The sequence below is a fragment of the Choloepus didactylus genome, chromosome X, assembly GCF_015220235.1.
Source record: "Choloepus didactylus isolate mChoDid1 chromosome X, mChoDid1.pri, whole genome shotgun sequence".
NCBI lineage: Eukaryota > Metazoa > Chordata > Mammalia > Pilosa > Megalonychidae > Choloepus > Choloepus didactylus.
Window position 1 is genome coordinate 68,985,780 of NC_051334.1, and position 24,913 is coordinate 69,010,692.

A 24,913-nucleotide genomic window follows, 5' to 3' on the forward strand; every position below is an offset into this window, starting at 1 on the left:
AGATAACTCCTGAATATTTGACTTGAGCAACTGCTGGTACTATATATTTTGATAAGGAAGACTAATGGAGGATCAGTCTTGGAGAAGCCAGAGATATAATTTGGACATTTTGCAGTTAGATAAAAAGAGTCTGGAGCTCAGTGAAAAGGTTGAAATGGAGTCTAGGAAAAGAAAACGACATGATCAGAGGTACAGATCCATTAAGGTATGGGTGCTTTAGTTTGCTAAAGCTGCCAGAATGCATTATACCAGAAATGGATTGGCTTTTACAATGGGGCTTATTAGTTCACAAATTTACAGTTTTATGTCCATGAAAATGTCCAAATTAAGGCATCAACAGGGCAATACCTTCTCTGAAAACAAGCCGATGGCATCTGGGGTTCCTCTGTCACATGGGAAGGCACATGCCAGCTCTGCTGATCCTTCTCTCCTGGGTTTAGCTTCTGGTTTCAGTGGCTTTCTCCAAAACGTCTCTGGGCTTATGTCTTAGCTTCTCTCAGGGTGTTTTCTTTCTTAGCTTCTCAGCTCTCTCCAAAATGTCTCTGTCTTATATTCTTTCATAGAGGTCTCCAGCAAGGGGATTAAGACCCACCTTGAATGGGCTAGGTCACATCTCCATGGAAACAACCTAATCATAAGGTCCCACCCACAATAGGTCTGTCCACAGAAGATTAGATTAAAAGAACATAGTCTTTTCTGGGGTACATAATAGCTCCAAACAAGCACAATGGGGTCTGCCCAGAGATGAAAAAGTAGTTAAGTTTGGCCAGTGTATATGTTACAGAAGTAGGAAGAGTAAGAGACAAGGCCAGAAAAGTAGTACAGGGCTAAGTTAGGGAGGATTTAGATGCTTGGCTGAAGAGTTTAGAGTTTTTCCTTTGGCATCGGGGAGCCAAAGTATTTGAACAAATGAATGACCTGAATAAAGAGAGGCTGCAGAAAGATTAATATGGAATAGCCAGAACAGTTTTTTTAAAAAAAAGCAATGTTGGCAGACTCATATTTCCTGATTTCAAAACTTACTAAAAAGCTGCAGGACTCAAGACTGTCTGAAACTGGCATAAGGATAGACATATAGATCAATGGTATAGAATTGAGAGTCCAGAAACAAACTAATATTTACTGTCAATTAATTTTACACAAAGTGTGCCAAGACCATTCAATGTGGTTGTAAAATAGTCTTTTCAACAAATGTTGCTGGGACAACTGAATATCCACGTGTAAAAGAATGAAGTTGTACTCCCACCTCATACTATACACAAAAATTAACTCAAAATGGATTGAAGACCTAAATATAAGAGCTAAAATTATAAAACCCTTAGAAAAAACATATCAGTAAATCTTCATGACCTAGGACTAGGCAATTACTTTTAGATAATACACCAAAAGCAGAAGTGGCAAAATAAAAAAACAGATAAATTGGATTTCATTAAAATTGAAAACATTTGTGCTTCAAAGGACACTGTCAAGAAAGTGAAGACAGTCCACAAAATAGGAGAAAATTTTGCAAATCATGTATCTGATAAGGTACTTCTATCTAGAATATATGATGAACTTCTACAACTTAATAATAAAAAGACAAATAACCATATTAAACATAGGCAAAGTATCTGATAGACTTTCCTTTAATAAGACATACAAATAGCCAACAAGCATGTGAAAAGATGCTCAACATCATTAGCCATCAGGGACATTCACATGGAAACCAAAATTAGATACCACCCCTCACTCACTAGGATATCTAAAATAAAAGAAAACAGGTAACAACTATTTTCCAGAGGATGTTGAGAAATTGGAACCTTCATACATTGCTGGTGGGAAATGAAATTGTGCTGCTGCTTTAGAAAGTACTTTGACAATTTCTCAAAGGTTTAATTATAGAATTATCATTGTTCCAGCAATTCTACTCCTAAGTATATACCCAAGGTATTTGAAAACATATGTCCACACAAATACATGTACATAAATGTTCATAGTAACATTCATTATTGATAATAGCCAAAAAGTAGAAACAACTGAATTGTCCATAAACTTACAAATGTATAAATAATAGTATATCCATACAATGGAATACTTTTCAGCAATAGTTAGCAATAAACTGATAAATGCTACAATAAAGATAGATCTTGAAAACATGCTAATTGACGATCACAAAGATGACCAATGATTCCATTAATATCAAATATTCAGAAGAGGCAAATATGCAGAGATAATAAGTGGATTAGTGCTTGCCCAGGGCTTAAGTGGATGGGGGGATTAGGGGGTGATGGCTAAGGGGTGAAGGTTCTTTTTTGGGGTAATTAAAATGTTCTGAAATTGATTTGTGGTGATGGCTGCACAATTCTGTTAATATAGCAAAATATCTTGAGTTGTAGAATTTAAAGTGTGAATTGTAGAGATTGTGAATTATATCTCAATAAAGCTGTTATTTCAAAAGGTTAATATGGCAGCAGTTGAAAGATTGATTGGAGAGGGCAAGCCTGGAGATAGAGAGACATGCCAGGAGGTTTTGTAATAGTCCAGGTTAGAAGAAACAAGGATCTGAATTACAGCAGGAGCAGTGGGAATAGGAAGGAGGAGAGGCTGGCTATAAAATATATTGCCAGTAGGAGTTGACATTTGGTTGGATGTTGAGGACATGAAAATGGGGAAGTAAAGAGACTAAAGTTTTGAGTCTGGGTAACTGGGAGGATGCTGGTGTCAGTAGAAACTGGGCACACAAATTGACAAACAAGAATTTTTGGGGGGTTCATAACAATTTTAGTTTATGATGGGCTGTCAGAACAATCTGCAAGATATGCCCAGTAACTAATTTAAAATGTGGTATTGGAGATTAGGGACAAGGTAAGTCTTGTTGGAGCTAAGGAATAAAGAGTGAACAAGAAATGACCTCAGAAAAGTGACTGAAAACTTCCAAGGAGAGAGTATGGAAAGAGGATAATAACCCTGGGGGCAGGGATTTTGGAAATACCTGTATTTAGGGGGTAGCAGGATGAAAAGGAGACCACATAGAGCCAAAAAGGGTAGTATATTACAAGCAGAGAGGGCAGTAAAGGGTCTGCTTTCCCAGGAGATTGGAGATGGGCTTTTAAGGATGGGGACAGTAGAAGAGAAAGCTGAGGCTTTCCCAGAAGGGAGAAGAGCAAAGTCACAAAAATTCAAAGGAGGCTTGTATAGGAATAATGGAGAAAATTCTTACAAGTATTGAGACCCATGCACCACAGCCACTTGGGGAGACCCAGGTATTGGGAGAATTTCTGGCTTGGTCCAACTGGAGATCCCTTGTTATGTTTCCTAGGTGAGGTGATTGCTTACCAATGGAACATCCCAGAGAGATCTGGCCCTGGGCCCAATGATTCTGCTTGTGTCTCCTGGATCTATTATTCTGCAGTGGATCCCATCAAGGTAAAGACGAGATGGACTGCCTGCAGGTGGGTCTCAGAGGTGGGAAAACTGCCTGGAAAGAAGAAAATATTAAACAGCCCTGAGATGCTAGAGTCCAGGATTTGGGTAAAACTCCTAAAGTGTTAAGCTTATTTGAATAGTCAGGAGGAGTGGGTGAAGGGAGTAAGTAGCACTAAATATTTCTGTCCTGAGGATTTTTTTCCTTATTTCTTCTTCTTGGAGCCCATAAAACAATGTACTATCATTTGAAAAGACTGGGGTTGGCTATTGGGAGTAAGAGTTCAAATTTCCTTCTAGCTTACCTTTGGAATGGCTTCAGACAAATCACTCTGTTTCTCTTTCCTCATTTGGAAAATGGGTTTATCTATCCATCCATCCATCCATCCATCAACAGCCAGCCAACCAGTGATCATTTATTGACCATCTACTACATTTTAGGCATTTTTCTTGGTGCTTTGGAGGATACAAATAGAACATTCAGCTCTCACCTTTGAAAACTGTGGTATAGTTGGAGGAGACAGGTGAATATGTAATAAAAATACAGCACAACGTTAAAGCTCTATAAAACATATAAATCCTATGGGATCCATTTCTGCTTGGAACAGAGGATGGGGAAGGTGGAGAATCTGGAGAAAGCATCATAATGGAATGTACGTCTACTCTGAGCCTTGAAATATAAATAACAGAATGCAAGGAAGATAAGGGATAGGGTAAAGCGTAGTGCATTACAGGCAGAGGAAACAGCATGAAAAAAGGCACCAGGTTGTGAAAGTACTTGATGAGTTTGAAGGTAAATGAAAAGCATAGTTTAGATAGCTCATCTTGCCTATGTCCCATAATGGTTGTGAGAATGAATTTAGATAACATAGTGGAGATAACCATAGTGGAGATGCTTATAAATGTTATGAGGATGTGCAGAGGAATTCAGTGGGCTCAGATGTGAGTCTGGCTCCCTGAAGAGCACTACCACCTACAGAAAAACCCTATCTCTTTCTCTTCCCCTTTTCCCCTTCCTCAGGACATGTATAGTGGCCTCGTTGGGCCCTTAGTCATCTGCCGAAGGGGCATTCTGGGGCCTCATGGAGGACGGAATGACATGGACCGGGAATTCTCCTTGTTGTTTTTGATCTTTGATGAGAATCAGTCATGGTATCTGGAAGAGAATGTGGCAACCCATGGACCTCAGGAGCCGGGCCGTGTCAACCTACAGGATGAGACTTTCTTGGAGAGCAATAAAATGCATGGTCTGTAGACTAGAACCTACCCCTCTTCCAAAGAAGTCCCCAATAGTTAGGACTGATAGGTCCATCATTACCTAAGAAAGCACAGTTCCTGAGGGAGAGGGAAGGTGGAATAGGGGTAAACTAATACTACAATGTATTTATCCTCTTCACAGGTCCTAGTAAGAACTCCTCAGGGGGCTAGTTCTCTCTAGAAACATACATATCCATATTTGGCTGAGGCAAGCTGCCCGGTTACTAGGGCATGTTTTCTGTGAAAAGTTCTTCTCATAACAGCCTTTATGAAGTCCCAACTTTTGGATGAGTGTTTCCTATTATTGCACATTTACATACATAGAGTAGATATGTGGTCCACATTAGATCAGATGCCCAGAAAACAGGAAGATGATTCTGTAAATTTGCTGTGGTGACACCAGCAAATATTAACATAATATAGAAGGCAAGATGGGCATTTATGAGCCACAATCTACCTGGTCCATGTGCTTCAATCTATCTGCTTCAATTCTGAGTTTAGTCTCTCATTATCATCATATTTCTTCACTGCTCTAGATCCAGGATCTCTTTCTCAATGAATCCCAATATAGATAGATAAAAGAAAGCTTGTCTTTAAGTCTTTTTTAAAACAAAGTTTCAATTTAAAGATGGAATATTTGGAGGAAAGATCTCAGGCTGTAGCATACTTGGTTTATTTTTAGATACAAAGAAGAACTTTTTGATGCTTGAATGAATTTCAGAGGGAATTTGTACATACAAGCCTTCCTTTGTTCTGGAGTTCTGTAGCTTTTCAAAAACAAGACAAAGTGTCAAATATGAGGGAGAACTTCAGTACAATGGAATGTGCAAATGGACCTCTTACCATCCCTTCTATCCCAAGATTTCTTTGAACTTAGCATTAAGTTCAGCTTTGATAGTGACTCTAATGGAATCCAAAAGTAGTATCTCATTGTCTCACAGATTTTAGCTAATTCCACTTCATGGAAACATGGGTGATTAACTGACAAACTTTGCAAGGTGAACTTTTTAGCTTCTGTAAAATCAGAGAACTAAATGGCTCAGGATAAAAAGTAAATGAGCACACAAGTCCTCTGCTGATGGAGGGGTTTGGCTAATGCCCATTTCGTTCTGTTTGTTCATGTATTCATCCATCCAATCTTTTCAGGTATCAACCCACCTACCTATCCACATAAAAGAAATTTTGTGAACACTTTCCTAATGATGACACCAGAAATAAAAGTTAAATAAGGTTGGGGTCTGAGGGGAACAAATAAATAATATCCCTACTGTCTTTCTGGGGTTCTGAGCCAACTGAGAAAGAGAAGAGACAGATTCTTGAGATTAAATGTTAACTTTATTACTGAGAATGCTAATTGGCTAATTGGGAAACTGGATTTAGTTCTTCAACTAAATGGGCTAGCTGCTATTCTCCCTGTAATAGATAGATTGTTTCATCCTGTTTTGACATGCATAGACAACAATAGGCCTCCCCCCTTGCATGGATAGAATCTTCCCCACAATGGAAGAATAAATCAATTTGCATCCCTCTCTGTGTTCAGGCTAATCCTGGAGTGAAAAAATTCAGAAGGGGCTGAGTTGCGCATGTTTAGTTCCTTTTTGAAAATTTACAAGATGGTGGGAATATTCCTTCCATTATTTCCCCTCTTGAGAAGTTAGTGGAAATTTCCTCCCATCGATGAGAACATGAGGAGTGAGGGGAACATATCCTGGGCAAAGTCCTCACAGTGTGAAGAACATGGTAATGAGTAGTTTGGTGTTTTGGAGCATAGAATGTGGTCTGAGAAGGGGAAGGTGGTGAGATCCATGCATTAATATCATTGTAATTTCCAGAATATGATGTCTTTTTAAATAAGTTTTACTGAGATGTATTCACATCCCATACAATCCATTCAAAGTGTACAGTCAATGATTTTTTATATAATCACAGAGTGAGTCATCACCACACTCAATTTTAGAACATTTTCGTTACTGCATAAAAGAAAAACCCCAACCCCCTCAGGAGTCACCTCTCAATATCTCTATTCTTTCCCAGCCTTACATAACCACCAATCAAATTCCATCTCTATAAATTTATTTATATTTACATTTTATATAATAGACTCATACAATATATGGTACTTTGTGTGTCTGGTTTCTTTCACTTAGAATAATGTTTTTAAATTATTACATAGATATATTTTTTAATTAGAGAAGTTGTAGGTTTACAGAAAAGTCATGTAAAAAACACAAAATTCCCATATGCCCCCTATAGTTGACACTTTGCATTAGAGTGGTACCTTTGTTACAATTGATGCAAGGATATTAAAATACTACTGTTAAGTATAGTCCATAGTTTACCTTAGGACTATATAGCACCATATTATTAACACCTTGTAATAGTGTCATACATTTGTTATAATTCATGAAAGAACATCCTTATATTTGTACTATTAACCACACTTTATCATCCACAACAGGGTTCACTATGTTATACAGTGTCATGTTTTTTCTTCTAACTTTCCTTCTAGTAACGACCCAAAACTTCCCCTTCAATGACATTCACATAGTTCAGCGCTGTTAATGACACTCACAGTAATGCTACCATGACCAACATCCATTTCCAAACATTGCAAATCAACCTAAATAGAAATTCTGCACAAATTAAGCATCAGCTATCCATTCTTTTTCCCCATTTTATCCCCTGGTAAGCTATATTCTAGATTCTAACTCTATGAGTTTGCTTATTATAATTAATTCATATCAGTAAGTTCATACAATATTCGTCCTTCAGTGTCTGCCTTATTTCACTAAACTTCAAGGTTCACCTATGTTGTCACATACATCAGGACTTCATTCCTTCTTACAGCTGAATAATATTCCATCATATGGATGTACCAAATTTTGTTTATCCGTTCATCCCAGTTAATGGACATTCTGGTTGCTTCCATCTTTCGGCAATTGTGAATAATGCCACTATGAACATCAGAATGCAAATGTCTGTTTGAGTCTCTGCTTTCAGTGAGGGGAAATATATATATTCCTGGGTATGTATCTGGATTGCCAGATAATATGTCGGTTCTATACTTAGCTTCCTGGGAAGCACCAATCTATCTTCCAAAGTGGCTGCAACATTTGACATTCCTCTTTCTCCATATCCTCTCCAACACTTGTAGTTGTCTGTTTTGTTTTTTACATGTGTAGGTGTGAAATGATATCTCATTGTGGTTTTGATTTGCATTTCCCTAATAGCTAGTGGTGTTGAGGATCTTTTCATGTGCTTTGTAGCCATTTGTACTTCCTCTGAAGAAATGTCTAGTCAAGTATTTTCCTCACTTTTTAATTGAGTTGTCATTTTATTCTTGAGTTGTAGGATTTCTTTATACATTCTGGATAATAAGCCCTTATTGGTTATGTGGTTTCTGAATATTTTCTCACATTGAGTAGATTGTCTTTTCACTTTTGTGACAAAGTCCTTTGATGCACAGAAGTTTTTAATTTTGAGGAGATCCCATTTATCTATTTTTTCTTTTGTTGCTTGTGCTTTGGGTGTAAAGTCTAAGAAACTTTTGCCTACTGCAAAATCAAGATGTTTCCCTACATTTTATTCTATAAGTTTTATAGCCCTGATTCTTACATTTAGGTATTTGATCCATTTTGAGTTAATTTTTGTATAAGGTGTGAGATTGGGGTCCTCTTGCATTCTTTTGTATATGTATGTCCAGCTCTCCCAGCACTATTTGTTGGAGTCTATTCTTTCCCAGTTGAGTCGACTTGGCAGTTAGGTCCTTGCTTTTAGCTCTTTCTTCTTTTTTAATGTAAGCATAAATTTATCTTTCAACACTGCCTTCATTGCATCCCATAAATTTTGATACGTTGTGTTCTTCTTTTCATTCCTCTCAAGATATTTATCGATTTCCCTTGTAGCAATTTCTTTGACCCACTGATTGTTTGAGTGTGTTATTTAACTTCCATAAATTTGTGAATTTTCCAGTTATCTGCCTGTTATGGATTTCCAGCTTCATTCCATAATAGTCATACAAAGTGCTTTGTATATTTTCAATATTTTAAAATTTATTAAGACTTGTTTTGTCACCCAACATGTGGTCTATCCTGGAGATTGATCCAGCAGCACTTGAGAAAAATGTATATCCTGTTGTTTTGGTGTGCAATATTTTATATATGTCTGCTAGGTCTAGTTAATGCATCATGTTATTCAAGTTCTCTGTTTCCTTATTGATCTTCAATATAGATGTGCTAGCTGTTGATGAGAACGGTGTACTGAAGTCTCCAACTCTTGTTGTAGAGATGCCTATTTCTCCCTTCATTTTTACCAGTGTTTGACCTGTGTATTTTGAGGCACCGTGATTAGGTGCGTAAACATTTATTATTTTTATTTCTTCTTGGTGCATTGCCCCTTTTATTAACATACAGTGTCCTTCTTTGTCTTTTATAATTTTTTTTCATTTGAAGTCTATTGTGCCCAATATTAGTATATCTACCCCATCTCTTTTTTGGTTAATTTTTGCCTGGAATATCCTTTCCAACATTTCACTTTCAAACTATTTGTGTCCTTGAATTTAAAGTGAGTCTCTTGTATACAGCACATAGATGGACCATATTGTTTTTTATCCATTCTGCCAATCTGTGTCTTTTGATTGGGGTGTTTAATCCATTAATATTCAGCGTTATTACTGTAAAGGCAGTACATACTTCAGCCATTTTGTCTTTTGGTTTTCATATGTCATGTCTTTTTTTTTTTTTTTTTTTGGTCTCTGTTTTTACCCTTTTACTTACCCTTAGTTATAATCTTCATTTCTCCACACTATTCAAAGCCACTCCCTCCCGTCTTTTCCTTTCAAACTGCAGAACTCCCTTTTGTAATTCTTGTAAAGCAGATCTCTTTTTGATGAACTCTCCCAGTTTCTGTTAAACATATCTCTTTTTGATGAACTCTCCCAGTTTCTGTTTATCTGCGAATATTTCAAACTCTCCCTCATTTTTGGAGGACAGTTTTACCAGATAAAGAATTTTGGGCTGGCTGTTTTTCCCTTTCAGTACCTTAAATATATCATACTACTGCCTTTCACCTTTAGATTTCTGATGCGAAAGCAGCACTTAGTCTTAATGAGGATCCCTTGTATGTGATGGATCACTTTTCTCTTACTGCTTTGAGAATTCTCTCTTTATCTTTGGCATTTAGCATTCTGATTAGTATGTATCTTGTCTATTAGGATTTATTCTGTTTGGAGTACACTGCACTACTTGGATCTGTTTATTTATTTCCTCAAATATTCTTTCTGCTCCTTTTCCCTTCTCTTCTTCTGTGACACCCATGATGCATATGTTTGTGTGCTTCATACTGTCACTCAAATCTCTAGGACACTGCTCAATTTTTTCTATTCTTTACTCTGTCTGTTCTTCTGTCTGTAAGATTTTGATTGTCCTGTCTTCTAGCTCACTGATTATTTATTTTTCCTGTTCAGATCTGCTGTTGTATGCCTCCAGTGTATTTTTATTTGTTCTTTTGTGCCTTTTACCCCATAATTTCTGTTATATTTATGCTTTCAAATTTTTCTTTCTGCATGTGCAGTATCTTCCTCATATTCTTTATCTCTTTAGCCATACTTCATCTCCTTGAATTGATTTAGGATATTTGTTTGAACTTCTTTGATAAGTTGTTCCAAATTCTTTGTCTCCTCTGAAGTTCTTCTGTGATACTTAGTTCACCTTATTCTTAACTTTTAGAATAACCCCTGTTTGAGTAATCAGATTTTTTTTGGCTCTTGTTCATCTGATTCTTGTTCTGGATATTCTATATAAATTTTGAGGTTGTATTTTTGTGTAATTGTTTCACTTCCAGGAGAAAGCTTCCTTTCCTCTGTTCTCCAGGAATCTTGATCTGTTCTGTTTGTTTTTGTGCAGAACTTTTTCCCCTGCTCTTATGATTTTTTAAAAAATTCTCTCCCTAACACAGTGGCCATTTTCCTTGCATTTTTCAGTTTTAGGAACCTCATGTCTTACAGAAGTTTAATTTAAATCCTCTCCTTTTTATCTCTCCCTGACTGTTTTCTGCCTTTGGTTTCTTCCCTGTTAGGGTATCAGCTTAGGTTAATCAAGAAAGGTGAGTCACTCCAGAAAAGTGTTTTGCATTTAGGTAGTCCAGCAAACAAACTGGATTGAATGAGTGGACCACTTTCCATGTGCTGCTTCAAACCCCCACCCCCAGGGGCCCTTATGCGTGCAGCACTCCCAAGCAGCTTGTGTTCCACGCTGGGACTCTGCGGATGTGGGACCTGGTGACTTGATATGCATGAGATTCTAGCACACTCCTGTGAGTGGCTCTAAAAACTGTGACTGTAGTGGGAGGGAGGGATCCCAGCTTTTCTGTCTCTGAGGGACTCCCAAGCTGCCCAGGATTGAATGAGTGGAGGGATTGGGTCAGTGTTTCAGGACATCAATTTCCTACCTTGTATTTTTCTTTTTCTTTGCTTCAGCATTTATGGAGTCCTTCTCTAGTCTCTGCCATACTCTAGAGTTTTAAGCAAGTGGGATTTGTACTTTTATTCACCGAATCTCTGAGGAGGTTTTTTCAGTGGATGTCTTACATCACCTTGTTGGTAATGTCAGTACCATGGTGTTTTGACCACTGTGGCTTTGTAATATACTTTAAAGTCAGGAAATGTGGTCCTCCACATTGTTCTTCTTCAAGATGTTTTTGGCCCCTTATTTGGAAGGGCCCCTTGCCCTTTCAAATAAATTTGATAATTGGATTTTCCATTCCTGCAAAATAGTCTGGTGGAAATTTGATTGGGATTATATTGGATCTGTAAATCAATTTGGATAGATTGACATCTTAACAATATTTAGACTTCCAATCCATGAACATGGAATGTCGTTCCATTTAATTAAGTCTTCTTTGATTTCTTTGGGGAATGTTTCATAGCTTTCTGTGTCCTACTTCTTTACATCCTTGGTTAAATTTACTCCTAGATTATTTAATTCTTTTAGTTCTATTGTAAATGGATTTTTTTCTTGCTTTCCTCCTGAAAGTGCTCATTACTAGTGTATATAAACATTAGTTTTTTGTTTGTTTGTTTGTTTTGCATGTTGACTTTGTATCCCGCCACTTTGCTGAACTCGTTTATTAGCTCTAGTAGCTTTGTTGTACATTTTTTGGGGACTTTCTATATACAGGATCATGTCATCTGCAAATAGTGAAAGTTGTATTTCTTCCTTTCCAATTTAGACACCTTTTATTTCTTTTCTTGCCTAACTGCTCTAATTAGAACTTCTAGCACAATGTTGATTAACAGTGGTGACAGTGGGAATTCCTTTCTTGTTCCCAATCTTAAAAGGAAAGCTTTTAGTCTTTTCCCATTGAGTATGATGTTAGCTGTGGGTTTTTCATATATGCTCTTTATCATGTTGAGGAAGTTTCCTTCTAGTCCTATTTCTTAAATGATTTTATCAAGAAAGGGTGCTGTGTTTTGCCAAATGCATTTTCTCCATCAATTGGGATGATCATGTAGTGTTTCCCCTTCAGTTTGTTAATGTGGTTTCTTGTGTTGAACCACCCTTGCATACCTGGGATAAAACCCACTTGATCATGATGTATAACTAGTGTGTTGAATATCGTGTTGAAGATTTTTGTGTCTATATCATTAGAGAAATTGGTCTGAAATTTTCTTTTCTTGCAGTATTTTTATCTGGTATTTGTATTAGGGTGACATTGGCTTCATAAAATGAGTTAGGCAGTGTTACCTCCTCTTCAATTTTTTGGAAGAGTTTGAGCAAGCTTGATATTAATTCTTCTTGAAATGATTGGTAGAATTCACCTGTGAAAGATACTATGAACAACCGTTCATAGTATCCTTTTATGATTCTTTTAATTTTGGGGGTCAGTAATAATGTTTCTCCTCTCATTTCTGATTTTATTTACTATGACAAGTCTTTTTTGATCATTTGTTTTGTAGGACCAGGTGTTTTCTGGGTGTTCTTAATATTCTAAGGAAACTATAGTACTATAGTATATACATTCATTTACTTACAAGGAACCTACAGTACAGTTGAGGGTGTGAGCTTCCAAACATTCAAGTATACATAAAAGGAAAATGTAGATTTTGAGTAATTTCAAAGGGTAGCACAGACAATGCTGCAGGAGTTCAGAGATGAAAGGGAATACAGGGAATGGAAGGTATGTAGAGACCAAGGAGGTCTTCTTGGAAGAAGTGATAGTTGAGTGGGTTTTGAAAAGATGGGCAAGGAGAGGGGGGATTTCTGGAAGGGAAGCTCAGAAACATGTGTAAGGAAACAAATAACATGCATGGCACATTTAGGGAATGATGAGGTCACACTTACTAGAATAAATATGTTGCATAGTTGGAACTGAGTCTAGGAAGGTAGTTTGTAGCTATACATTGAAGGACCTTGTTGGCTGAGCTAAGAAGCCATGGACTTGACTTTGGTAGCAGGAGGGAGCTAGGTGGCTATTAAAGTATTTTAAGCAGCATAATGGCATTGTCAGCTTAGTTATTTATGAAGATCACCATGATAACACCACTGTGGAAAATAGATTGAAGTGGAGCAGATGGGATAGGGATGAAATAGGAGGCTTTTTCTATTGTGAGAGATGATAGGGTTTAGATGAAGGGCAGTGGCAATGGGGACTCAAAAAGGAGAGACATATGAGATCTTTTCTTCTTTTACAGCCATCAATGGGAAGCTCTATGCCAACCTTAATGGTCTTACCATGTATGAAGGAGAACGAGTGGCCTGGTACATGCTGGCCATGGGCCAGGATATTGACATACACACTATACACTTCCATGCAGAGAGCTTCCTTTATCGGGTGAGCTGGAAAGAGGGCTGAGTCCCTCGGGGATGGGTAGAGGAGAGTGTTGACAGCCACTGAGGAATAAGGGTATAGCAAAGAACAGGGTGATAAGCAGTTCAAACAGCAGAGAATTTTAGTGAAGCACTGAGCTTGGAATCGTAGTCTGGTTTTGTATCCCCAAATCAATAACTTGCCTCTATACCTTACCTTTTCCCTCTGATATGGAAGAAAAGAATGGTTCTTTCATTTATGGGGTAGAGAGATTGAAGGAATCAGTAGATTTGGGTCTCAATCAAGAATTTGAGACACAGTGAGCAGTGATCCTAGACCAAGGGATACCAGAGTGGCATCTCAGAATCTCTCAAAGTCTTTACTCCCTTATATGAAGAACTTCATTTTCAAGAGCTACATGAACCAAGACGTAGGTTTTTACTATGCTTTAATCTCAGGAAAATCTAACAGATTCAGAGGCATTTATACTTAAAGAACTAGAATTGCTGATAAAGGTGATGGCAAGGAGGGGAAGCTAAGTTGAGCCCTTTTCTAAAGGAAATCTGTGGCTCTTTCTGAGCAACCAAAACTTAAGCCAAGTTCTTCAGATTTCAGCTTATTGAAAATATGGAGATATGAATTTTTAGCTCCCTGAAAGAAGTCTTTTACTGTGTTAAGATTTAAGAAAATGTGGGAGGACAGTGCATCTTCTGTTGATTCAATTTGTATGGGTGTATTCGTAGGGGAGATGGATAAGGTGAACATTGTGGTCTAGGAATCTTGGCGTCCCATGGCCCTGAGGTGGACATTCCAGACTTTTAGTTCCTAAGAGTTCTGAAATGATCTCTATACCCTTCACTTCCTTTACCCCACCCTCAATCTCTTGCAGAATGGAGAGAGCTACCGAGCAGATGTGGTGGATTTGTTCCCAGGGACTTTTGAGGTTTTGGAGATGGTGGTCAGCAATGCTGGAACATGGCTTATGCACTGCCATGTGACTGACCATGTCCATGCTGGTATGGAGACCCTCTTCATTGTCTTGCCCCAAACAGGTAAGGCCTAACTGCCCAAGATGGGCCATCTTTTAACACTTTATCTATCCTGTAGAAACCAGATGGTCCCAACAAATCCTTTACAATGCTCCTTCTGATCCCAGAAGAACCAGGTGTTAAGACTGAGCATAGCTGCCCTCTTGGTGTTCCCCCAACCAATATATTTCATCTTCCATTTTACCCCTTCCCCTCTCCTAATCACTTAAACACTTGTTGCACTCACATGATTTGACTAGCCTGAAACTGGTTGAGCTCTATACATCAATGACAAATGCAGGTTTACTTTCTTTGAAAATAAATTTAAATTATATATCAATTTATTCTTTTTAGAAATGCATTAGAAACACTGAATATTTCAAGGTATGATACTAATGTGTACTTTTAATTTAAAAAAAAAATAAACTTTGTTTTTAGAGCAGTTTTAGGTTTACAGAAAAAAAATGCACAGAAAGTTCAGAGAGTTCCCATACACTGCCCCCTCACACACATAGCTACCCTTATTGTTAACATTTTGCACTGGGGTGGTACATTTCTTAAAACTGATGAAACAATGTTTATACGTTATTGGGCCATAGTTTACATTAGGGTTCACTCTCTGTGTATAAAGTTCTGTTGGTTTTGACAAACGTGTAATATCATGTATCCAGCATCATGGTATCATACAGAAGTTTCACTGCCCTAAAAGTGCCCTTTTCTCCACCAATTCATCCTTTTTTATAGAGAAGAAATATTTTATCATTCTAACAGTTGCCCTTTAGTTGATTTGTTTTGTGGAGGTTGTGTAAAGCAGTTCTTTCTGTCCTGGGAACAGCACTTTCTCAGGCTAGAGAGAGAGATTGTCCTTCAACTTACAGCTTATATCAGACAGAGTTGTTACCAGGGGTGGAAAAAGATTCTTACTTATATTTTTACCCAAAGAGGGAATAGCTGGGACAGTAATATGTGTGATAAGGTTTGATTAGAATCACTCTGTGCTCATCGCAAAGATGTAAAAGGGTACGTTTTGTTGGTCTCTGTGTCTTTGGGTCATTAATGGGTTAAAGGATTAAGTCTCATTTCTTAAGCCTCTTGACTTGAGTCCAGCTGCCAGCATTAGCGCCCTTCCCAAATGACCTTTAGAGCCTCGTGGGGCTCATAGGAATAGAGGGATATTTTTTCTCCTTGGTAGGTTGACCTATGATTTTTAAATTTTATTCTTTATTAGAGAAGTTGTGGGTTTACAGAACAATCATGCATAAAATACAGGACACCCATAAACCACCCCACCACCAACACTTTGCTTTGGTGTGGAACATTTGTTACAATTGTTTATATACTATACTATACTATACTATAATATAATATAATATAATATAATATAGATGTTAATTATAACATTTGTTATAATTGTACTAGTATTTAAAGCCCAAGGTTTAACTTAGGGTTCACTGTATAGCATAGTTCCAAAGATTTTAAAACATTTTTATTCTGATACCATATATACAATCTAATGTTTCCCATTTTAATCATATTCTGATATATATTCCTGTGCTGTTAATTGTGTTCATAATGATGTGCTACTATCACCACCATCCATTGCCAAAACATTTCCATCATTCCAAATAGGAATCCTCTACATTTCAAGCCTTGATTTTCCATTCCCTATGCCCACCCCATCCTCTGGTTAACCCATATTTTAGATTCTGACTCTTATGAGTTTGCTACTTCTAATTGTTTCGAATCAGTGAGATCATATAATATTTGTCTTTTTGTGTCTGGTTGATTTTACTACATTTGATGTCTTTATGGTTCATACATGTTTTCACATGTATCAAAATTTCATCCCTTTTTATGGCTGAATAGTATTCTATTGTATATATATACCATATTTTATTTATCCATTCATTGGTTGATGGACACTTGGGTTGCTTCCAGTTTTTGGGAATTGTGAATCATCCCTCTATGAACATTGGTGTGCAAATATCTGTTCAAGTCCCTGTTTTCATTTCTTTTGGATATACACCAAGTAGTGGGATTGCTGGGTCATATAGTATTTCTATACTTAACTTTCTGAGGAACTGCCAAACAGTCTCCCATAGTGGCTGCACCATTTTACATTGCCACCAGCAATGAATTAGTGTTTCTATTTCTCCCCATCCTCTCCAACACTTGTTATTTTCCACTTTTTAGATAGCACCCATTCTAATGGGTGTGAAATGGTTTCACAATGTGGTTTTTATCTGCAGTTCCCTGATGGCAAATGAAGTTGAACATCTTTTCATGTGCTTTCTGGCTATTTGTATATCTAGAGAAGTCTATTCAAGTCTTTTGCCCATTTTTTAAATTGGGTTGTTTGCCTTTTTGTTGTTAAGTTGAAGGATTTCTTTATATATTTTGGATAATAAACCCTTATTGGATATGTGGGTTCCAAATATTTTGACCCATTATGCAGGTTGTCATTTACTTTCAAGATAAACTCCTTTGAGGCAAGAAAGCTTCTAATTTTGATGGGTCCTGTGCTGGTTTGTATATATTATGTCCCCCAGAAAAAGCCATATTCTTTGATGCAGTCTTGTGGGGGCAGACGTATTAGTGTTGATTAGGTTGGAACCTATTGGTTCAGTGTTTCTATGGAGAAGTGACTCAATCAACTGTGGGCAAGACCTTTCATTGGATTATTTCTATGAGGAGTTGCCCCGCCCATTCAGGGTGGGCCTCTACTGGATTACTGGAGTACTTTAGAAAAGAGCCACACAGGTCCAGACACAGAGCAGCTGTGAGTGACATTTTGGAGAGCAACTGAGAGTGACATTTTGAAGAGGAGCTGCAGCTAAGAGAAGACGAAATGCCCCCAAAGCAACATTTTGGAGAATGCTATTTTGAAACGCAACCTGGAAGCAAGCAGACTCCAGCCACATGCCTTCTGAGCTAACAGAGGTATTCCGGATGCCAATGGCCATCCTTCAGTGAAGCCAACCCATTTCTGGTATTTTGCATCCTGGCAGCATTAGCAAACCAGAGCAGGTACCATTATCTATTTTTTCTTTCATTCTTTGTGCTTTGGATGTAAAGTCTAAGGAACCATTACCTAACACAAGGTCTTGAAGATTCTTCCCTATGTTTTGTTTTGGAGTTTGATAGTTCTAGCTTTTACATTTAGGTCCTTGATCCATATTGAGTTGATTTTTGTGTTGACCTGTGATTTTTTAAAATGTCATTCTTCTTAGAAATAATGGTGGTATTGAGGTGGGTATGCTGGGGTTACCAGCCACTGAAAATCTAGCAGCATGAATAGACAGAAGGAAAATGCCTTTCGCCATTCCAACAGGCTTAGTGTACCAGTGTAGAGAATACAAGCCTGCTCTTTAACCCGAAGGAGTGAGGCAAAGGATTATACATGAAGAATTCCTGTATCTCTGAAAAACTTTGTTCTCTGGTTAAACCATATCTCTAGAATGTGGTTTCCAGTTGCTACCCTAACACTAGTCCTTAGCACCCACATAAGCATACAGAATTCTTTGTTGTGTTTTGTCAGTTCTTAAAACCAAAGTTATGTGACAAACTGAGGTGTCATTGAGATGCTATAGATGCAAGACAACAGGTTGTCTCCATATGTAATACTATGTCATCCCAAATTTGGACCATCTCCTTACATAACATCAGGGAAATTCCTTGGGTAAGAATGGCTCATATCTCTCTCTTCTTGACAATGGGCAAGCTCATAAATCTTATATATTTGTGTTTTTGTTTGTTTATATACCACTGTGGTCTAATTTGATATTGCTCCAATCCCATATGTTTTAACATACTGAATATGTATGTTAGAGGAAGGAGTTGAAGATAGGGAGAAAAGGACTAATTGTTGGAGCAAGGTCCTGGTGAGGCAGCAGGAGATGAGAGTCAGAACTAAGATAAAAGATGAGTTTAAGACTGGTGGAAGGTTGTTTTTTCTTCTACGATAAGAATAGAAAATACTGAAAAGGTGAGGATCAATGTGTAGGGCTGGGTGTCATCTTGACAGAAAGATAGAAAATTTCTACCTTGTAGTCTTTGTTTTCTCTGTGATGAAGAAGACTGGCTTGTCTGCTGAGACTGAAGGGCAGATGGTTAGGTAAGGGGCTTGAGCAAAATGGGCAAAGATTCCAAATAACCATTCTGGGTTATTTATAAATAAACAGAATAGTGTCAGGCAGCATGGAGAACTTAGCTGAAATTGGAAGAATACAAAGAATACTAGGCTATACAATTTTTTTTTATTTTCTCCAGCAGCATTCATTATATCAGAGAAAATACAGGGAACACACAATTACTGAGGTTTCAATAGATGATTCTGATATTCCTGGTAAGTTAGTAGTCAAAGTTTTAAGCCATGAAGTCTAACTTCACAAAGAATGGAAGAAAAGACAGAATAAAGCTAGTAGGTTGTGAAAAAATGGAGAGTAAAGGAGCTAGAGGTCTTAATAAGAGGGAATAACAGGTGTAATGGAAGAAAGTGCATTCTGGCACTGAAAGGATAAAAAGTTATTACTAGATTTTAGATTTCTAGGATGGAGTTCTGGATAGCAAGTCCCATGTGACCATAAGAGTGGTTGATATAAATGTAATGGATGTGAAAATATTGGAATTTAGTGATCCAAAAACTCTGAGATTTGAATGTTGGATGGGTTAATACCCATCGTGGGAATTTGAGGAAAATAGAGGAAGACTGAGCCAGATACCCCAAATTTCTATGAATGAAGAGACCTGCTAAGTAACAGTGACAAGCAATGGCTGTGGTTTTTCCAGCCAATAATCTGAGCCTCAAAAAATGATAGATTTTTCTTATTTCACTCAACATGATGTCTTCAGGTTTATCCATGTTGTCACATGTATCAGGACTTCATTCCTTTTTGTGGATGAAAAGTATTCCATTGCATGTATATACTACATAAATGACAAATATTGTACGATTTCACTGTTTTAAAACAATTTAGAATAAGCAAGCTTATAGAATCAGAATCTATAATATAGGTTACCAGGGGACAGGGTGAGGATAGGGAATGGGAAGTTAAGGCTTAAAATGTATAGGGTTCCTATTTGGAATGAAGGAAATGTTTTGGTATTAGGTGGTGGTGATGGTAACACAATATTGTGAATGCAATAGCAGCACTGAAAGATATATCTGAGTATGATTAATAGGTGAAATGTTAGATTATATATATAGTGTATATGGTATACAGAATAAAAATTTTAAAAAAATCCATGGAACTACATTATACAAACATTATGTATAAATATTAGACTGCATTATGGTGAGCCCTAAGTTAAACTATGGACTTTAATTAATAGTAAAATTATAAAAATTTGCTATCATCAAATGTAACAAGTATTCCACACCAATGGCAAAGTGTTTTTGGTTGGGTGGCACCTGGGAAATGTGTATTTTATGTATGGTTTTTCATACACAACTTCTGAAATAAAGAATGATAGTTCTTTTAAAAGGAGGAGGAATAATGATCTCAAAACAGTATTGATAAGGTATACAGGAAGCAGCAACCTCAGAGAAGAGCCCAGCCTCACTAAAGCAGGAAGAGGAAAAAGTGATCAGAAAAAAGGTTGGAAAAGTAGGGAAGTGTGTTTGACAAGATGCAGGGGTTTTCTGAAGCCAAGTGGAAAGGAGTGGCAAAGAGAGCAGTACTGGAGATAGAGGAATTGCCAGGAAATATGTAAATAATGGCAAAAGGGTGACTTACATTTTGGATTACTAAGCCTGTGTTCTTGCCTATATTCCATGCTACCTCTTAAAATCAAATCTGCATAACCAATATTGAGTTTGACCATAAGGTATTTACTTCCACACACCTTCATTTTGCATTCTTTGCCACAAGGAGAATCCCCCAACCAATGTTAACCTCCTACAGTGAGCTGGTAGATCTGTAGGAAGAATAACAGGTCTAACTCCTTGTCTTTTTTTTTCCAGAACCCTTAAATACTATAACCACCATCACCAAAGAGATTGGAAAAGGTAGGGAGAATGACACACACAATGCATTATATTTTATATGTTGTGTGCATATATGTGTTTGTGGGGAGGTAGTACCTCTAGTAGATGGGACTCATGTGACCAGAAGGTAGACACCACAATATTGTCAATCATCCTGAGATTGCTGTAAGACTTCAGAAACAAGGGACCCAGGGCTCAGCTTCCCTCAGCAGGTTTATTCCCTTTGGCCCCACCCTTAACCTCCTGAGTTTGGGAAAACCAGACTCATCATAAGTTGGAGGATGCTGTCTTAGCCTCCAACCTAATGTGTGAGAGGGAAGAAAACACTAGATATTGTTGAACTGGGCATGAAGAAACTGTTGCACACACATGAGTTTCCCACAGGGACAGTGTGAGGCTAGAACAAACACTATACTGACTTTACCAGCTATTTTTATCCTTGCTTCTTTCCCTTTTGTTTGTGGAATACCAAGTACCTGGAAATAGCCAATTCTACAATTCAAAAAAGAGAGAGTTTCTTTTTTATCCAGTTGAAGTCCAAATAGTGCTTTCACTTCCCACCCCATTTTTCCTTGAACAAGGAGACATTCAGAAAGTTATCAGAGCAGGAAGACTTTGGAGATCCTCAGTTTAGTCTGGGGACTAGGGTATGTCATGGAGGGATGTTGAAAGGTAAGGTGAGCTGAGTGGAGTGCCTCAGACTTATGTCTCCTTCAACCTGAGCACAGCTCAGTTATTTTATATATATATATATATATATATATATATATATATATACACACACACACATACATATACATATATATATGCACATATACTCACATACAAACATGCTTGTAAAAAAGGTTCTACGGTAGGAGGAAAAAGCCTACTCAAAAATGTTGGTCTAATTAAAACCAATACTTTTCTACATGAAAAGCTTAGAGGTAGAAAGTGATATGACCAAAGTCAAAGGAGGTATAAACAGTACAATGTAGACTCTGAAACAGGATGGTTTGCAGCTTCTGTTTGAACTCATTACATTTCATCTTCTCTAAGTTAGGTTAGAACATTCATTCATACAGTTATACATTCATCAAACACGTGCTGGGTTCCAGGGATACCAAAACAAGTAAGATATAGTCACTACTTTACAGAAAAGTAGTGTCTAAAAAGGGAAAGAGACACAGAAACAATAATTGTAGTTCTGGATACCATGTGCTGTAAAAAGGGTAAATAATGAAAACAGCTAGCAATTACTGTACATTTTCTGTGTGCCAGGCACTATGCTAAGTATTTCATAAGTATAAACTCAGCTAACCGTTACAAAAAAAAGCCTCTGAATTAGGAATGGTTATTATCCCAATTTTATAAAAGAGGAGACTGTGGTCCTTATGTGTGAAGGACTAAGTCACTTAGCCCAAGGTCACACATCAGGTAAATGTTGGGAGTACACAGAATGCAAGCACTTTAGGAAGATAGAGGAAAGATTCATTAACTGCCCAATTGAAGTGAAAAGCTTTGCAGAGACACATAAGTGGGCTAGAATGATGAGAAGAAGGAAGAAGGTGTATCCAGGCAAGGGGAGAATGAGAAAAGGATTAGAAGTCTGAAAGTATGGCCTACTCTAGGGAATGAAGAATGAGTTTCTATGACTGAAGACTAATACACAAGACTAGAAAGGTAAGTTACAGCCTGATAATGAGAGTTTGAATGCCTGGTTAGAGCCTGAGCTTTACTCCATGGATTAATTGGGGAGCATCAAAAGTCTGTATGCCAGGAAATGACACAATCAGATATTTCTCCTGGAAAGACCAATGTAACATTAGTGTTTTGTATAGCCCAAGCTGGAGAGATACTGGAGGCACATTTGGAGGCAGTTGTTATAGTCCAGTAGTCAAACTGAACATTGATAAGCTGGATGGTTGAATTAAACTCTGCTTTCTTGGAGTTTCTACATAGTGCTCCCAATTCTACCCTCTGGGACTATGCAGACCAAGTCAAATCTGTCTTTCTGCATTATAGGCCTTCAGATATTTGAATAAATGTACCAAGGGCCTTCCCATTCTAGCTCTTTCCACTAAGGGACTGGGACCTCAATGATCCCCAAAGACCTTTCCAGCTTTGACACCTTGTTTCTCTGATACCTTGTAAGCCTCTGAATCTGTCTTCACTAGCTAGTCTTATGAGAGATAGGGACAATTCCTCTGTCCTATTTGGACAGACATGCATCTCCTCCCCTAGAAGTTTAATGTAAAAAGGACCCTTTCGAGTACTCCCTAGCCAGGGTTCCCTTTTTCGTTTTGCTCCATTTCAGCAGCAATGCCCAGAGATATTGGAGAAAGCAGTGTGAGAATTCTGGGCATGCAGGTCCCCATGAAGGATGTTGAGATGCTGGCCTCTGTGTTGATTGCCATGGGTGTCATCCTCCTGCTTGTTGCTCTGGCTCTTGGTGTTGTGGTCTGGTACCAGCATCGGCAGAGAAAGTTACGACGCAACAGGAGGTCCATCCTGGATGACAGCTTCAAGCTTCTGTCCCTCAAGCAGTAACATCTGTGGCTTAAGGATATCCTCAAGAAGCACTTCTGGAATGCACTCCCAGCAGGTCATGGACTAGCAGCTGACTCCATTGTCAAAAGGGATATTGGCTGTGGAGAGGCAGGGGAGAGATTCAAACTTACCTGGGGATTGCTTCATTTATTTATTCACATGGAAATGGTTTGCTTTCACTTTTTCTTTTAGCTTCATTGCTCCACTTGGGCACCTGGGGCTAGGTGAGTCCCTTCATATCTTCTATCACTAATTTCAACAGCTGGATTATGAGAGTAACTTATCACCCACAGATGCTCGGGTAGTCTGAAAATTCCTAGAATGTGATCCATTTCACAGAGGAGGTACCAAGAGAAGAAACTCATTGATTAGGTTTCTGCCACCTTCTCAGGTCCTGGTCAACTTCATTTTGAACTGAGGCTAAGTGAGCTGTGAAGAGAAGTCACATCTAAACTAAGTGCTAAGAACATAGGGACAATGGGGAATAGGGGGTAGAAATTGAAGATCCAAATTGTAATTTGATTCTCTTTTACAGTGGACTATTTTGGAGAAGTGAGTGGATGGGTTTTTGCTTCCAGAAGCCCTCAGGAAGCCAATTGTCCTCCAAGTTCCTGGCTCAGTGGCACTGAATGGAATGTTGAGTGACCTCTCCATGCTTTAAGCTGAAAATCCAGTCCAATAAAGTACTTTTTAGAACACTGAAAAACTAAACTCTGATTTTGATAGTCCCTGTGACTTCTGGAGGTTATGACTGTGATTGAAACAGATAACATTTGAGGGTGGCGGTGGTCGTCTGCTTATCTTTTGCAGAGTCTGTAGGTTTATATTCTGGAGATGAGTAGGCTCTCCCAGAGGACGCCTCAGAGTCAGAGTGATGGGTACCATCCTAGAAAAGAAGGAGCTAGCCCATAGATGGCAAAAATATTCTGAATGACAAAAAACATTGCCAGACCCTTTTTTGCAGTGTTGGTGTGAGAAGTCTATTTGAAACTCTTTGTAAGACATGGTCTTTTCCTTTTTTGGGTATCTTACAGCAATATTCCTTTGACATCTGCTAGTTCAACCCTCTCTGAAACCTTAGAGAGCAAAGACAACAGGTAGAGCAGAGTCAGGGTAAATGACCCACTCTCCCTGCAGTAATGGGAATGGAGAGTGGAAGAGGCATTGCCAGACAGTGAAGATGATCATTGAAATACTTAGTGCTTTACACTTTACAAATCATTCTAATACCTAATTGCATGTGACTCACCTCATTTCTGTTAGAGTGTTATCTTCCTGTTTTACAATTGAGTTAACAGGGGCTCAGAGAGATTAAGTAATTTTACCCAAAGCCACTCAGTTATAACATGACAGTGATCAAGCCTTCATCTATTTGACTCCAAATGCCTGTTCCATCCTCTATCATGGAAACCTCCACTAATCTCCAACCTAAATATCCATAATTGGCTCCAGCTTTCTTTTTTGTCAAATCAACCCATCTGCCTAGTTAGCAACCCCTTGCAGATCAAACAAACATACAGGACTGGTGTTCATTTGTCATATGATGTTGAAGTTTGGAGGGAAAAACACAGGCCAGAAGAGCACATCATTCCTCTGGATTTCCTGTCATTATTGGCTTTCTGGAGACCTTTAGGGGAAATCCCAGAAAGAGAGTGGTGAGGGTGTGGGGGAGGGGGGCTGATTAAAGAATCAAATGTTAGAGTACATAAACCATTGCAGAATCAATGTAATTGACAGCAGAATGCTTTTGGCCTATTGTTAATGTGGAGGTTAGTGAAAACCAAATGCTCTCCAGAGATTCCAGGGGATTAGTTGCTATAATTTTCATGCAATAAGGAGGTCCTTAACTTGATTCCCATCATCAATCTGAGACACTAAGAGAGGTGGGCTGGGTGGGGGTGCATTT

General features: G+C 38.1%; 1 protein-coding gene across 1 annotated transcript in view; it reads left to right on the plus strand.

Annotated features, from left to right (window-relative positions):
• The window catches only part of HEPH (hephaestin), a 103,974-nt gene extending 80,289 nt beyond the window's left edge, over positions 1 to 23,685 (plus strand). The window contains 6 exon segments of the mRNA XM_037821506.1: positions 3,299 to 3,405; positions 4,424 to 4,649; positions 13,349 to 13,488; positions 14,354 to 14,516; positions 20,455 to 20,499; positions 22,778 to 23,685. Of these exon segments, the coding sequence (XP_037677434.1) occupies positions 3,299 to 3,405; positions 4,424 to 4,649; positions 13,349 to 13,488; positions 14,354 to 14,516; positions 20,455 to 20,499; positions 22,778 to 23,007 (911 nt within the window). The 3' untranslated portion in view covers positions 23,008 to 23,685.
• Positions 23,686 to 24,913: the final 1,228 nt, after the last annotated feature.